The 16,530-nt window shown below is 41.7% G+C and overlaps 1 protein-coding gene across 1 annotated transcript in view; it reads right to left on the reverse strand.

The window, feature by feature from the left end:
• Positions 1–7,556: 7,556 nt before the first annotated feature.
• SEMA5A (semaphorin 5A) overlaps positions 7,557–16,530 on the reverse strand; it is a 441,285-nt gene continuing 432,311 nt past the window's right edge. Inside the window, exons 22-23 of the mRNA XM_045847790.1 lie at positions 14,014–14,225; positions 7,557–12,963 (exon numbers count right to left, since the gene is read on the reverse strand). Coding sequence (XP_045703746.1) covers positions 12,844–12,963; positions 14,014–14,225 — 332 coding nt within the window. The 3' untranslated portion in view covers positions 7,557–12,843. The remainder of the gene's footprint in view (positions 12,964–14,013; positions 14,226–16,530) is intronic.

Raw genomic sequence — 16,530 nt, forward strand, 5'->3', positions numbered from 1 at the left:
TGAATGTGAAAGGATTAGTCCTGGGATCCTCAGTGATGCTTTTAATCCCCATCCCCACCCTCAACAGGGCAATGACAGCACTGTGAACAGGTCCCCTGTATTTAAGAAATAAAATTCTTCTAGGACATGAAAAAAATCTGATATTTTTACTTGCCATAATGCACAATCATGCTGTACAGATCTGCTGTCTGCTTTGTTGATGAAATGCGAGATCTGTCCAGAAAGTACCCAGCCATGTACTATTAAAAAATAGAGACATTTACTGAAGAAGATACAAGATACAAGAAACATTGTACATAGGACAATGACACCTCAGTCCCCTTCAAAGTAGGCACCTTGGAAACTCACACAGGTCTTCCATTCACCATCAGCTACCCCGTCACATTTTGCTGAATCTCACTGATGGTGTGAAATCTCTTCCCTTTCAAAAGTGATTTTAGTTTTGGGAGAAGCCAGAAGTCACAGGGTGCCAAATCTGGGCCACAGGGGGCTGAGTCACCTGGGTGATTTGATGTTTCACCAAAAAACTCTACATGAGACGAGACGCATGAGTGGGTACATTGTCATGATGAAGCTGTCAATCACGAGTTGCCTATAGCTGTGGTCTTCTTAATCATGTGAATAGTTTCCATGGTGGAATGTTGATGTTTAATGCAAAATTTGATGCAGATTTGTTGCCTTACTCATTTTGAATGCAGTGGCCACACAGTATACCTGCTCATTCAATAGTGTCTACCACCCTTGCTGACTAGTACCAGTGAGGTCACATTGTTCACTCATGTGCATTCCAGTCCATACCCCTTGGCTGGCAAGCTATGTCAATGTCGCACGAACCTTTCTCGTGATGTTAACAATGGCTGGACTTTTTCTGGACAGACCTCATATACTAAATCGTATTCTTTTTCTCATCAATCTTAACTTTTATTTTGTATTCACATCTGTGGTTCATTTTGCCTTAATTCCTCAGTTTTATCTTCTAATTACTGTCTTCCCATCAGTAATACATAATTTACCATTAAATATTCACCTTTTCAGAGATATTATCCATGCTTATAGTGTTTTTTTTTTTAAAGAACTTTGGTGGGTTTTCTGAATTTCCTCTCTTTGGGCATCATGCCCTATTCTTGCCTTATAGAGTTTACCCCCTTACGTTTTTATCTTAAACATACTCATTTTCAAATCTTTTCATAAGATTTAAAATAACCCCAAATGAGAAATAACCCAAATGTCCATCAATTGATGTCAGTATCAGAATCTCTCTTAGAAAGAGATGTTTCCTTATGTGCTTATCCTCTTTCATGTTCTTATGTAGGATCTGTTTCAGGGAGACAGGCATTGCCCCAGAATGGGAACCTTATTGTTGAGAGTTTTACCTTTAGCTCTGTCTGGTTCACAATATTTTATCAGTTCTAGACTATTTTTTTTTTGCACCAGCATTATGGAAATATATACTTAACAAAAAGTGATTTTTTCCAGTAGATTATCAGTTTTGACAAATAATACAGTAATATAAACCTAACTCATTTCTACGCCCCCTAAAATTTCCCTCTGCCTCCCTTACAGAGAATATGCTCACTGATCCTCAGTCCCAGGCACACCCAAATTTTTTCTGTGAGTATGATTTTGCTTTTTCAAGAATTCGTATCAATGAAACTGGAATCACGTGATAGTGTACGTATGCATGTCTGGCTTGTTTTACTTAATCTCATGCTCTTGAGAGTTATTTACATTGTCCTGTGTATCAATAGTTTATTTCTTTTCATTACTGAACCCTATGCCAATTCATGGGGATACCATAATTTATCATTTGCTAGTTGCAGGACATTTGGGCTGTTTTCACGGTTTTGTTACTATAAACAAAGCTGCTATTGATTTTGTATACAAATACTTGTTCCATGTTTTCTTGCTTCTTTGCATGCTTGGTATTTAATTAGTGGATGCTGAAAATTGCAAAATTGTGTTGTTTAATATTGAATTTCATTTTATTCCTGTATAGTTTCAGGACTTGTTCTGCTGAGCAAGCTATGCTATTTAGATTTCCTTGACCATTTCAAGATTTGCTTTTAAGTTTGCTCAGGTGAATATGGCTACATTTTATTTATCTATTTTATATTGTTGTTCAAATACAGTTTCTCCATATTCAACCCACCACGTCCCCCCATCCCCACCTTCCACCCTTGAACCTACCCCCTTTGGCTTTGTCCATGGGTCCTTTATACATGTTCCTTGATGGTCCTTCCCCTATTATCCCCTCCCCACTCCTCTCTGGTTACTGTCAGTTTGTTCTTTATTTCAATGTCTCTGATTGTATTTTGCTTGTTTGTTTTGTTGATTAGGTTCCACTTAATAGGTGAGATCATGTGGAATCTGTCTTTCACTGCCTAGATTATTTCACTTAGCATAATGTTCTCCATTTCTATCCATGCTGTCACAAAGGGTAGGAGTTTCTTCTTTCTCTCTGCTGCATAGAATTCCATTGTATAAATGTGCCATAGTTTTTTGATCCACTCATTTACTGATGGGTACCTAGGTTGCTTCCAGCACTTGGCTATTATGAATTGTGCTGCTATGACTACATTTTCTCACTATGGACCACTGTTCAACATTTATTTCTGTATTAGATTTTTGGACATCACACAGGCTGTGGGTTTTTCTTTCTTGTGCACTATTGCCCTGACCACAGCTCAGAACTTGTTCCCACATAGGCTTGGGATTCATCCCTGTGTCATGGGTGACACAGCCTTCCCAGTTCCTGACCCTGTGCAAGAAGTTCTGTTCCATTTTCTTTAGCACAAAATAATGCCATCTTTGAGAGGCATCACTTGCTTCCTTGTACCCCCTGTTTGTCTACAAGTATGTCTACCATCTCAATTAGAATTTTTACAACCTGTTTTAACAAAATATTTACTTAAGGGAAACTACACATCTGTGGTAGAACTTTCTGGATGGTAATGCCTTAAGTATTGCATTCCTATGTGCAGAAAGAGCAACATAAAAATAGAGGCCTCAGCATAAAATGGTCATGGTACCTTCAGGTGATACAGACCAGCTTTTCAAAGAGAAATAGTTTTTCTGTTCAAAACATCTAATCATTAAAGGGAGAATCCAATGCAACATAGGAAATATAATTGTCTTCTTAAACAAGTCAAACATTGGTAATATTCTAATTAATCCATTTGTGAGCTATATGTGTTAACTTGCTTTGTGCTGCAGGCTGTCAAAATTCTGTAGTAATGCCCCTGCCCCTTTGTGGTCCTGTGTGTGTAGGATTAAGGCATGCCTACATTTTCCACCAAGTCCCTGCCTCTCCATTGTTTCTGAGCATCTAATTCTTGTCTTTCCATTGTCTGCATTGAATTTGGCAAGGTGTGTGAGCTGTTACTCCTCAGGGTACTAGAAACATATTCAAAGGACATTTCCAGCTGGGTTGCATAGCATTTCATTGTCTCACAAAGGACAACCTTCACAAGCCCAAAAAACTTCCAACACAGTTCAGCAATAGGGTTTATTGCTTCCTAGATCCCATTTCAATTTTATTACACTGTTGAAACTTGTTTTCTGAAAAGGTTCCAGAAAATAACCTGACTAAATTGCAAACTTAACAGTGAATGGTTTTAAGACAAACAAGACACTTGGCTCTTTTCTAAGGAGTGAGAGATCACTCCTACATCATGACTTTCAGGTGTAGCAACTTGACACTTAACTGCCAAGAGGACCAAGAGAAGATCCATCTTTAACAAATCTCCAGTCCCTGCCCACGGGGCCTTTCATTCTCCCAGCATACCCATCAGCTCTCCCTCTTACTCTCTGCATAATTACAAAACCATTTTCCACCAAGTTGTGAGCCGTAGCCTATGAATTGACTATAACTCCCCAGTAATATCCTCCAGGGTAGTGATTCTTCTGGAAGCAGGAGTTTGATTAGGAAGTACCAGCAGTCCCACCTTCACCACACCAGCCACCTAAATTATTCTACACACAAAATGTTCTTCTTCCGCTGCTCTCAAACACCAGAATTTGGCAAAGGCTAGTTTGCATTAATGTTAGTGTGTGCAAATAAATCCTACCACGTGGTCTTAGAATCCTACAGTGAATGAAACTTGCACCTTTGCATTCCAGCTGACCTTACTTTTTATGTATCACCTCTCACCTGCTGCTGCCTCCACCCAGTGAAGCACCCGTGGGAAATTCCAGGACCCACACTATCTGAATGTTGATAGATTTTACAACTTTTCTCAATCCTGTTTTTTATAAAACTTTTGGAAATATGAAGTAGCAAAAAACATCAGCTGAAAGATGAGATGAGGAAACGTATATCCTGGTCATAAGATATGTTTGCACTGGCACTTTTTCCTCTCACAATATAGGGCAGTCCGAGTGGTGTGAGGGCCTCTGTCTGTTTTCTGAAAAGTTCAGAGGTTGGATTTCAGTTCTTTTTACCCCTTAGGGATTTTCATCATCATCTCTTTTGCCAAAAGAAAAAATAGATTAGAAACAACCAAAAACACTCAACATGACTCGTTTTAAAACTTTTTCTTTTTCTGATTTTCTCAGAGACCAATCTTGGTTACCAACCTTGATTACTAACCACAGAATAATTACTTTTTCCCATAATTCTTGGACAATTTAAAGTATTCCACACTCTTTGGTTAATAATACATACTAATAGTAAGAATATTACCTTAGATGTACAGAAAACTTTCCTCCTTTCCTAAGAGCTGGAAGATGCTCACCTGTTTGAGCAAGTCCTTCCCCCGTGATGTGGGGAGAGGAAATGGCTTTGCTCTAACAGGTTGCTCTGTATCGCACAGAACAGAGCAATTGAGAACCTAAACGTCTTCCTTCCCATTGGCACCTCTATAATGGAAAATCGTAACTTGCTTATAGTTTGCTGAACCCTCAGTTTTGCATCTGACAACCTCAGTGTTTCCCTGTAATGGACACATATCTGTTCTGATCATCACAGAGTTAGAAAGCACATTTCCCCTCTTCAAAGGTTGTGTGATTGCTTTTCTTATTGCATTTTTTAATCTTATTATTTGTATCATATTTTTTAAATTTGAAGTTTGTAGTGACTTATTTTCAAAATATGAGTATTTTCATACCTGATTTCATAGTGTGAATATTTTATATTCCCTTTCTTTCAAAGTTCCTCCAAGTTATATAAGCTTTAAAAACGGGATCGATCCTGAGTTTGTGCTGAAATGCATGTCACAGTGAATTAGGGGGAAATGACTGGAAGCCCATGGAAAATGTCTCCAAATTCAGATGGAACCCCTACATCTGTTACGTGTCTTTGTGCAAGTGTGTGTTCCCCTATCCCTTCCGCAAACAGGAGCACCTTCAAAATTCAGAAGGAGACTTTCCAGCTGTTGTGCTTATCTGTGGCTGTGTGCACGTGAATTCTCTCTCTGAATGGCTGGTTATAGCTGCCCATTTGTCTTTCTGACAGGAATTTTCCAGGGGCCATGTTGCTGCCACTACTAAACCACTTCTCAAGGAAGGGTGAGCCCTGGCCACCAGGGGGCGCATGGTCTCAGAAGTAGAGTGAACAAAGACATCCTGTATCTGCATCTACTTACCAGAAAAGTAACAGCAATTCTGAGGGACAAGAGAGGAGGAAACTGAAGAGTAAGAGAAGTGTGAACAGGCATTTTCACAGTCCTAAAGCCCTGCAGTCTTCACTACCCCTATCTTTCCAAGGAAAGATGGCCCATGAAACGCCCACTGTGATGAACAACTGACCTCAGGCAGAGGCATTCACAAACACCTGGCCAGTGTCACCGAGCTCACACACATTCATGAAAAGCCATAACTCAAAGCTTTCTCTGTGTTCTATGTTAAATCCCATTTTCAGAATATTAATAGTTTTTCAAACTAGGGATAAATTCTTCCAGTTTCTGTGTTTTGAACAAAGATCATTTTACAAAGGGTTATTTTTTTTATAAATTTTATTTCCTCTGTCATGCTTTTAGCTACTAGTCTGCAGAGCCCTGCAGCACCGAGAACTATCAAATGTATATCAAACGTCATCTTGTTGCTTTCAGTGCTGGTTCTGGCTGTGATTACAGGGGTGAGGTGAGAGCTTCAGACGCTTCCAAGGAAAACACCTGCCAAGCTGATTGATGAGGGAAAAGCCATTTCAGACATCATTTTCTGTTTGATTTTATAAACAAACCACTTTAAAGAAATAAACCAAATGTAAACCAGGTAAAAGTCCAGGAAAATAATACAGTTTCAGATATTACTTTAAGGACAATTTCTTTTTACATTAAATATCCACAATTCTTCAGTCAATACACTCAATCATTTTTTCTATTCTTCAAAAGCTGGGCACAAGGAGACACTTTAAATGGAGATTTACAATACATATTTCAAACAGGTCCAGAAAGATATTTTAAATCATATTTCAATTTTATTTTCAAGAACATACGAAGTTTATAAAAAGGAGTTGGATACATAAGCAACGTGTGAGAATGTGTAAAAATCAGAATATATGATTGTAAATACATATTCAGAAAAAAAGCCACATGAAAGGAAATTGTGGTACATTTATTTATTCCATTCACTTTCTAAACTACCAGCCAAATGTAGGCTCTTCAAGGGATATTTTAATTTTAATATTTCATAGAATACAAATACTCAGAATCCAAATTGAATTGGTCTGGAATGTGGGTTGGATGATGTTTTTTTAAAAACTCCCCAGAAAATATTAATATGCAGCCGGAGCTAATAATCTCCTGGATTGTCCGCTTGCTTAATGGGGGAGAAGGGGAGAAACCTCCTCACAAAGCTGTAGGAAATTATTCTTCTGAGAGCCTTTTAGCACTAAAGGACATCCAGCCCTCCAATAGGAGAGAACTCTTTTAATAGTATAGTCAGCTTGGGTCATCTGGACAAACACAGAATTAAGAAAATATTTCATTAAGTGGTGATTAAACAACTTAATTACTATAACATGCTTCACTAGTTTATATTTTTATATAGTTTTATTATAATTTTTGGCCTCTCTATTAAATGGTGGTTTTCAGCTCTTTGGCCAATTAAAAATTTTATATATACCACACACACATATATGAATTACTATATTAGATATAAATATATACTGTAGAGAGAAAAAACACTGTAATATAGATTTCACTCAATAGTTTTCCTGGGGCAGGCATCTTTTTAGCTGAGGGTCCATACTGACTGATAGTGGTTCATTCTAGGAAAAAAGAGAATAAAGCTTAACAATCACCAGTATGTACAATACCAACTACTGGTAAATTAAAAACCTGACTGGCTTTCCATGCCATACACTTGCTATTGTCCACAGAAATATTTCTGAGAGTTCTTTACCACTTCACAGGATCATGAAGCTGGCTGGTCCTGTCTTCGCCAACACTCAAAAGGCTTTATGGTCTGCAGAACCAACAAGAGCACATCATGGGATTCACCCAGGAGGTCATCCAGTCTCATTTTGCTGAAACGCTCTCCTCTGAGTAGTGAATGCTCCTTAGGACACCTGGGAACACCAGGGACTTTGACACCATGCAAAGGAAAATGCCACTAAATTGTTTCCTAAATGGTAGAGTTTATTTCAATGCTCACATACAATTGCATGAGACAAACTATTTACATAAAACCTAAGTACAAAAAATATAATACAATTTAACTGTACATAATCAGGGCTCTCTTATTTTTTCCCAGGCAGAGGTGAAGAGGGGGTTGCTGCGAAAGGAAGATTGCTGCGCCGTTAGCAGTACTTAGGATCGCTCTTCGTGAATTTATTGTCTTAAAGGAGATGAATTAGTTTGGGTTACAGGACCTGGCAACTTACCCAGAGCAGTGAACGAGCACCAAGCACCGCACTTTCACCTCTGTCATAGCAGCTCCTTTTCACGTGTAAATAGGTCTGTTTTCCTCTGAGTCCAGGCTGGGAGAGGTGCGAGTTGGTTTCTAACCCCCTCTGTCCACCCGTTCCCTCTCTGAACTCCCATAACCTCTCCAACAAAACAGGCAATGAGCTCCCTGGGCTGCTGCGGTTGGTGTCTTCAGCCAGGTTTTGAAAGCACTGCATCTGTCTCAGGTGTCGGTAAACAACTTTCTTAGATACAGACCCGGGCAGCTCTCGAGTGAGCATTTAAGACAGTGAACTGATGAGCAGACAAGATGAAAGCAAAGACCATTGGAAATTTGTATGTCACACTGAATGTAAGAACTGGAAAAAAAGTGTGGTGCGCTCACCGGCCCTGTGAGAACATAGTTGGCAATCCACAAGCACTCCAACAGGGCAACCGAATTTATATATATATATTTTTTTTTAAAAAAAGAAACGATCCCAAGTAAGTTTATTTTGTATCACAAAACAGCAACAGCAAATGAACAGAATGAGGCTTATAACATAACATTTTCAAGTCACGTCAAGTGACACAACACAGACGGTTTGTTACACACCTCTGGGGAATCCTACACTGGGCCAAGTTTGTGCATTTCCTTTGTCGATGATGTAGTATTTGGTGGTGAACGTAGATGCTTAGGTTAAAGGTTCATACTGTGCTTTCTCTCAAGTACAGAAGTTCAAGTGTGATTTTGCCAACAGTCATGGTAGAGAGGAAGAGCAATCAACTTTAGCAGAGAAAACACCGTTAACTTTCTTAACCTAAATAAACAACTTTGTGAACTTGTGAAGCAGCTTTGACACTGACTTAAAAAAATAAAGATAAAAAAACAGCAGGCCATAGTCTGTGTGGTTCTCTTTCCTCTCACCATATCTGTGGCCACTGTCGCCAGCCTCTCTGACTTTCCTACAGCTATGGACTTGCTGACCACAGGGACAGTGACAACAGTCTGTAACCCCCACGGGCATCACACTGACATTCCTACCACAGGGCAAACGCTAAGGCGCTTGCAGGAGGATGTAAGACGAAAGTGATGTCAGTTCCTGGAAGGCGAGGCCGGGTTCACCTTCACTCTGAACACACCTGGGCCCTATTCCTGGGCCACACCCCAGTGGGGGGTACAAATCACATCTGAAGATGATGTGCTTCTTAGTCATTTTCTATTCCTGAGTTCAAAGAGGCATAGAAGAGTGATTTTCTTTAAAGAACAGCCAATCAATCCCCTGCTTTGAATTGGAACCAATAACATCCAGACAAAATAATAAAAATCATTTTAAACAAGGCACTGGCATTTTCAGAGGAAATTAAACTATTTGAACATATAAAGGGTGGCTCACAATGCCCTCTTCTTAGCAAGATTTTGCTCCGAGCTTGTATTTATCCAGCATGTGAACCATTCGAGTCACCATTCATCTAGTATGCGGACCCTGCGGAATTACACTGTCAATAAGCTGAGAAAGAACATGATCCCGTTTGAAGTGCTGGCCTCATATTTCTGACTACATGTGGCGGGATGAATTTTATTCTCTGCCCAATAAAGTTGTTAGTTAAAAAACTGCCATAAAGTGGTTGTCTGCCTCTACTTTTCTCCTTTCCGGTTCTTGACTAGTTACCATCATCATGCCAACAAGGTGAAACATGTTTACTTAAATGAGAATTGATTCTGGCTGTGGTCATGAGTAAGCAGCTTGATTGCTTTCTAATATGCACTAATATGATCCTTCAAAAATACTAGGTGATAGTACACTTTGTATCAGTCTCTGAATTTGGTTTGGATGATGCTCTAAGTCTCTTTGCAGAGTGGAACTATACTGTCAAAAGAGAACAGGTCTCCATTGCTGATGCTTCTGTAACATGTACCAAGTTTTCAATAATGAAACACAGGAACACTCAATAAAACTTTGATCTACATGCTCCAAAAAGTATGTATGGTGCACCTGTAATGTAAGTCCTGAAAAGGGGGGATACGGAAGTCATTTTAGAAACTTTGCAGCGTCCTCCTCCCTGTACAATGTGGGTGCACTTTGGCCTGACAGATGGTCACTGGGTTAGGCTGGAAAAGGAACAATGCTGGGAACCACTTCCAAAGAATTTAAATGAGACTAGCCTAGTTTCCTAATGAAAACCAGCCGAACTTGAACTGTATCCAGAAACAACCCTAAAAATGAACCTGTGATTAATGTCAGTTGACAACAGGTTCCTTTAGTGGGATTAAATTGCCTGGTGCAGTGTAAAGTATGAATTTATAATTGTGCTTCTTGTAGTAAAAGAAAAAAGAAGAGGAAAGAGAAAATTAAAAAGCCACACAGAAATGAAAAATGTGACAAGTGTCCCCGAAGGTTTTGGCAGGAATCCCGAGTGGCCCAGCCTAAGGAAGAGCTGCCGTGGGCGGGCGGGGGGGTGGGGAGGTCCTGGGAGATGTGGCAGGGCTGCTGTGAAGACCCACACGCGAGGGCTTCCGCCAGAAGGAGGGTGTGGAGGTGATGAATTGGCACCTGAGCAACAGCTCTGTAGTGACAGCAACAAAGTTCCTCCACAGCTAGTTAAAATGCTTAGGATATAGCTGAAATGATTCTAAACGAGCTAAAATCTGTTACATAAGAGGGAGAGAAAGAGAGTGAAGCCAGAAAAACCAGGGCCATTTTCCTTTGAATACAGTGTCAGAGGACAAATATGAGGGGATTTCTTTGCAGTGATAATTACAAGGATTTATCTAATCGACAACACAAAAATGCTGTTGCGGGTGAAGGCTCCTTTCCCAGTCATTGTCTAAGATTGATTAAAAACTGGCTTTGATATAATTTAGAAAGCACTTCCCATGAAATCCAGTGGCGATTTTTTTTGAAATATTAGTTTCTTGGGGAACTAATATTCCCCTTTCCTTGGGGAAATAGAATAAACTTTTAAGCTCAGAAAATTGGGGGGGGGGGAGGGATTCAAAAAAGCACCTAACGTGATACACAGTGAGGACATTTTTCTTATAGGAAAGTGAAGAGCTGGGTTGAAGCATCTAGTTAAAATCAGGAAACCAGCTGGCTTCACTGCAGACACTCCGCACAGACAGTGCGATCTCATGCAGCACACAGGAGTGAGGCGATGCGACCCAGACGCCCACACAAAGACCCCCACACCGCTTGTCTGCACTCTACCAGACCTTCCAGAGCCCACCTACTACTGAAATCTTAATTTCGGTAGAGCCATTTCTGCAAATCTGGGGACATGAGGATATTTGGAACTCAGTATTACTAAACATAGGGTTTTCCCAACACTTTTTGAAACTATTCCTGTAAATGGGGTAGGGTAAAAACACACATATGCTAATAAGTCCATGTTTGCCAATGCCCACACTATATATTTTCAAATATCTGAATGTTCATGGATCAATAAAAACACATTTCAAAGTCCACACAAGGCCTTTATCACAATGCCCTTGGCATTAGATGAATTCTTTCAATCTTGTTCCTACTTTCAATGATTATCCAACCAACTGTCACGTCACCTATTAGCTGTTGGTGAATAATTTATCCTTTTTTTTCCCCTACTGGGGACCACTGTGAATTGTATAATACCCTGAAATGCTCAGAAACACAACAATCATTAAAAACCTCACTTCCGGGTACCCCGATTTCTCAAGCTACATGTTGAAATACTGTGGCCTCCATGCAGGGAGACGTGGGAGTGAGTGGACGGGAAGGCAACACTAGGTTAAAACCAAAAGGCACCAGAGCTAAACATCTGCTCCTCACCTGACCCAGAGGTGGCAGCGCCACCTGGGACCTGGGGGAGCAGCTCACTAAGCACAGCAACGGGCAGCAGAAAGCAAGCTTCACACATCATTAATGCTCTTGGTAGGGGCCGATCGCCAGACGTCAGTTCAGTCAGGGAGATGGAAAATCGACATTAGTTCTTTCAACACTTTCCATAACATGGGACATTTACAAAAAGTTTCTTACAATTATATTTTAGTACTTTCAATACTGTCTTCAGGGGCATCGTTAGTGTCCAAGGTTTTTCTTCACAGGGAGAGAGGAAGTGTAGGGTACATCCAAATGCTACACAAGTCATTATTTTACACACTGGCTCTTCAGACGTTACGATGGACCAGACAGGTGGGCATCCAGGCCAACTGCGTGGCCAGGAGCTCCCTGGAATGCCATGAAATCCGAAAGTCAGAATAAGGCTGGTTTCGCAGCAACCTGCAGAACAATCTCCCCTTCACTGTGTCTGTGCCTCTCCTCTTTCCGCTTACCTCCCCGAGTGGTAACACAGGAACCACATCAGGACCACGGATGGGGGGTCTCAGACTCCACATAATCAATCACCTCTGCAGATGCAAACCAGGTTGCATCCTGGGCTTCCTCCGGCACGAATCATTCCCTGTCCAAACACACGAGTTGCTTCCTAGAATTCCACAGTAGCCTCCAGATGGGGAAGATGGGAGCTTCATGGGAGTCACTGTGTGGCCACATTCATATTCTTCCTTTTATCAATACTGTGGACCTAAGCACTCCTTGTGTGTGTCTGTGCATGTGTGTGTGGGGGGCTCTCTCATAAAAAGTGACTATTTTCTTGAACGAGAACATCATGAAGATTTATGCTCCAGAGCAAGAAGAGGCTCCTATTTCTAGAGTCTCTTTCCAGTGCAGGTGGCACACTTATTAAAAAGCTCAAGGAAACAACTGACTTGTTAAAAAAATGGACTGAGCACAATAAGAAACACCACATCGTGGCTCATTCAACAGTATGACCAAGTATTGTAGACCAGATTTTCACAATGTCATATTTAGATTTTTGTTGCTTTTAAGGACATCTATTTTTGGCAGCAATGGGACACTTGTGGCTTGAAATGCACTTGAAATGTATCCAAACTTCATCTCTGAAGTCTCGGAAACATGGGCAGTCATGGAGCACAGGCCTTGAGGAACTGGGGAATTTCAAGAAGCCAAAAATATAAGAACTATTAGTACTCATCATAATTATTGAGATCTGTAAAGTAGGCGTTAGAATAAGTCTTCCCGGTAAGATGCGGGTTGAAATACTTGTTTCTTTCCTCTAGGATCAGGTTGTTTTTATTAAATGCCTGTAACACATAAAAATAAAAAATTTAAGTGGCATTTTAGAAAGAGAATAGAACGAGGTGGCGATCATGTTGAACTTGAGTTCTCTCCCAAGGCTCTAGTATTGGAAAATGTGTTTCCTCGCTTACCTGCTTCCTAACACCACTGCCTCACTGAAGATTTGCCTCATGACTAGAACAAAGTGGGCAATTTTTATATCTTCCAGTTTGTCGCTGAGTTTTAGGCAGGAAGTGTTCAACAGCGCTCAGGAATACGTACTGTTATACTCATTTAAAGGTGAATAAACTGTTCAAGGCATTTCATATAAATGACTCCACTGATTTTCATCATCTTCAATTCATTGAGAAGAAAACGGGAGGCTCAGAGAGTGTGAGTTACAGATGGTAAGTGACTCATGAACCCAGGTCTGCCGGCTCCACTGCCAATACCCTTCCCACCCCTTCTTCCAGGGAATGAGGAGGAGACTGGTCACTCACTCCAAATTGCTGGGGCAAATACTAGGTTAATCACCCATTGGGGAAATTTAACAAAATACAGCAGTCACACTGCACTTTTACATCACACAAAGCTGCACTGTGCTTGAAAATTATTTGAGGATAGTCTTTATAATACTGTAACAATTTTTCTCAGATTGCCATCCTGGTGACTCCTGAGATGGACCTGTATATCTTATTGCCCAAGCCTGGTCCTCATTTCCACTGCCCAGCGTGTATCTGCCCTTGGCCTGGAGCTCTTCTCTTTGGCATGACCTCCCTTTGGAAGCAGAAAGCACAGTGGAGGCAGAGCTGGACACTGGCCAATAACCTAATATTTTCCAGCATTTTATTTGTTGCTGTTACCATGTCTCATTTCTAACCTACATTCTGAATATGAGACTCCAAACATGTTTTCACAGGCAAGGCAAGGCTACAAAGGCAGTCCATCATAAGCGGAGTCCGTTGCCTTGCCCTGCACCCTCACCTGCACCACCACCACTGTGCCTTGTCAAGAGTCCCACAGTCCACCTGACTTCGTTGTACCTCTGGCTACTGTGGTTGCTGCCTGTCCCTTACCTTGATGGCCTCCACCGAGTCGTACTTGTCCAGTTTGTTGATGTGGTTCGTTATGCTGGTGTTGAGAGGGGCAGGCGCAATGGGGTGGATGACAGTGGCATCGTGGGATTGCTGTTGGTACCGCTGGCAGTAGGTGTAGACGAGGAGCGTGAGAAGGCAGCCCAGGATGGAGCTGCTCAGCCCCACAGCGACCATGTGGAACATGTTGAACTCTGGGAAGACAGCACCAAAGGTGATGCTACACTGGGAAGGAGCATGCTACACAACAGCTCAGGGTTTCAGTGAACAGAGGAAGACAGCATGGAAAGCCCCGTATCCATCCAAAATTAATCGTAGTGCCTTCCCTTGAAATGGCATGGCCACCAAGACACTTCTCCAAAGTGAACAGAGTGTATTTTAAGTTAAATGCTCTTATGTATTGTAATGAGTCCTTTGGAAATCACCTTAATATACTAGCAGAAGCTCCTTTTAACTTAAAGAATGTTCTTCTCTTTCAAACGCAGCAGCTCGTGGGGCAGCAGCAGTCTGTGGGGTTTCTAGGAAACACGAGCTCCAGGCTCCTACACAGCCAGGGTGCGAAGGGAGGAGGGGTTTACTGCTTCTAATACCGCTCACCTGCAAGCCACCTTTCTTTATTCCCCCTTTTCTTTATTATTTCTTTTTATTAAAAAATGAGTTCTACTTACGTAATTCTTATGTTTCTCAATATATTTTTGATTATGAATATGAACACATAACATAAAAAGTGTAAAAGGGAATATAAGAATAACACCTTTTTCTTTCCTAGAGGACTACTATGGCTAGTTTCTGGTGTGCTTGTCCCAAAATCTCTGCACACTTCTGTGCTCTGTGTGTGTGTGCACACCAAAATGTTATCCTGGGTACCACTTTTTTTCACATACATTACATTTTGGAGATCTTATAAAGAAAGTGGAGACCATACAAATAAAAATAGGATTTGTGTCAAGGGAATAAAATATGACATTTTAGTGGTCATGAAATGACCCTCTTTTTACACTTTTTTCCTGTTTGATAGACTCTGAGTTATTTTCCTTGAGTTATGAGTACAAACCATGAGAAAGTGGAAAGGCAGGCATTTATGACCCTAATATAGCTAGCATTGGCTCGTGTGACATCAAGGTAACATAAGCTCGACCTGCCTAATGTCTGAGAAACAACAGCAGGAAAAAAACAGACATTCATGGTGTGTTTGTAAGACACGTTGCAATTAGAATTTCACACCTCTCAGGGACTAAAGACCACGCTGGGCAGTGTTGACGAAGGTGGGCTTGGGGAGTATCAGGTAAAGCAGAACATGATCTTACTTTTACTACTGGGTTGGCCCCGTGTGGCTAGCCAGCTGTTTGTGGGTCACTGGCCTTATGTGTCTCCCCTGCACAGGACACATCCTGAGGACGTGGCTTTTTCCCTCAGGGTGTCCCTTCCATTGGCCACGAAAGGGTGCACTGGCCCCTAAGCTGAACCCGCCCCCACCCCAATCTGTCCACACCGCCCCAAGTGGAGCCAGTACAGAGGTGAGTCTGCAAAGCTGCAAAGTGAGGGCCCTGGGGCTCTCAGGAGAGGAGACCTGCAGGTGTGCCCCCCACACCCAGGCCCTGGGGCATTTGTACCTTAACCACTCGTGTTCCTCACAAAGGGTTTTTCAAGCAGTCTTCACCTTACCTGCGATCCACAGCAGGTGCTGAATGTCTCTCACCTGTTCCTAAACCGTGACTTCTCCCTCTAAATGGTGCCCTTTTGCTGTTCCCAGGCACTGCATTCTGCGGACCCGGGGCCCTGAGACGGGGATCCTCTTTCTGAGGGGGACGGACCCTGGGCTGAGGATGCCTCGTTGGTGCACTGTGAGCACAACCAACATGCTCCCACTCACACTGAGACTCCAAACAACATGATATTCCCATGGCAGGCATCCAGTGTGCTCAGCGCAAAGGGCTGGATGATCCAGGAGGATGTGACTAGAACATTCCACAGGTATCATCCACTCCCAGCACCCACCTCAGTCTTTCATTTCTTGATTATTTTGTCAATAGTTTAACTAAGTGAAAGGACTTCATAAATCTTTGGCTTTTCCTGATCTTGCCTGAAGCTACTAGGGCCGGACAGCTCCCAAACAGGGACAGTTGGATCAAGCACCTGGGGACATTCCAGCAGCGGCCACTGCAGGCTTCACTCTAACACCGAAGCTGTGCTCCGGGTACCCTAGTGTTGTCATTTTTTGATACTTTAGGGTTGAGACTCCCTGGAGGCATTGTCAGGTATGAATACAACTACTCTCTGCTGCACTGGAAACATATTTCACTGTAACACGCGGAAGATGTGTGACTCCCTCCATATGCAGATGCTTTGTCATTAGTCAGATGCATCACTCCTCCAGGTGTCCTCCGGGGAAGGCTGGGGCCACTGACATCTTCACGAGGGTTATACAGGCCTGTGTCTCGTGTGACTAAAAATAGCTCTCTAAGTTGAAATATTTCAAAAGGCTCAGATTTTTTTGCA

The sequence above is a fragment of the Phyllostomus hastatus genome, unplaced genomic scaffold (genome assembly GCF_019186645.2).
Source record: "Phyllostomus hastatus isolate PE091 unplaced genomic scaffold, TTU_PhHast_1.1 phas_contig_58, whole genome shotgun sequence".
Taxonomy (NCBI): domain Eukaryota; kingdom Metazoa; phylum Chordata; class Mammalia; order Chiroptera; family Phyllostomidae; genus Phyllostomus; species Phyllostomus hastatus.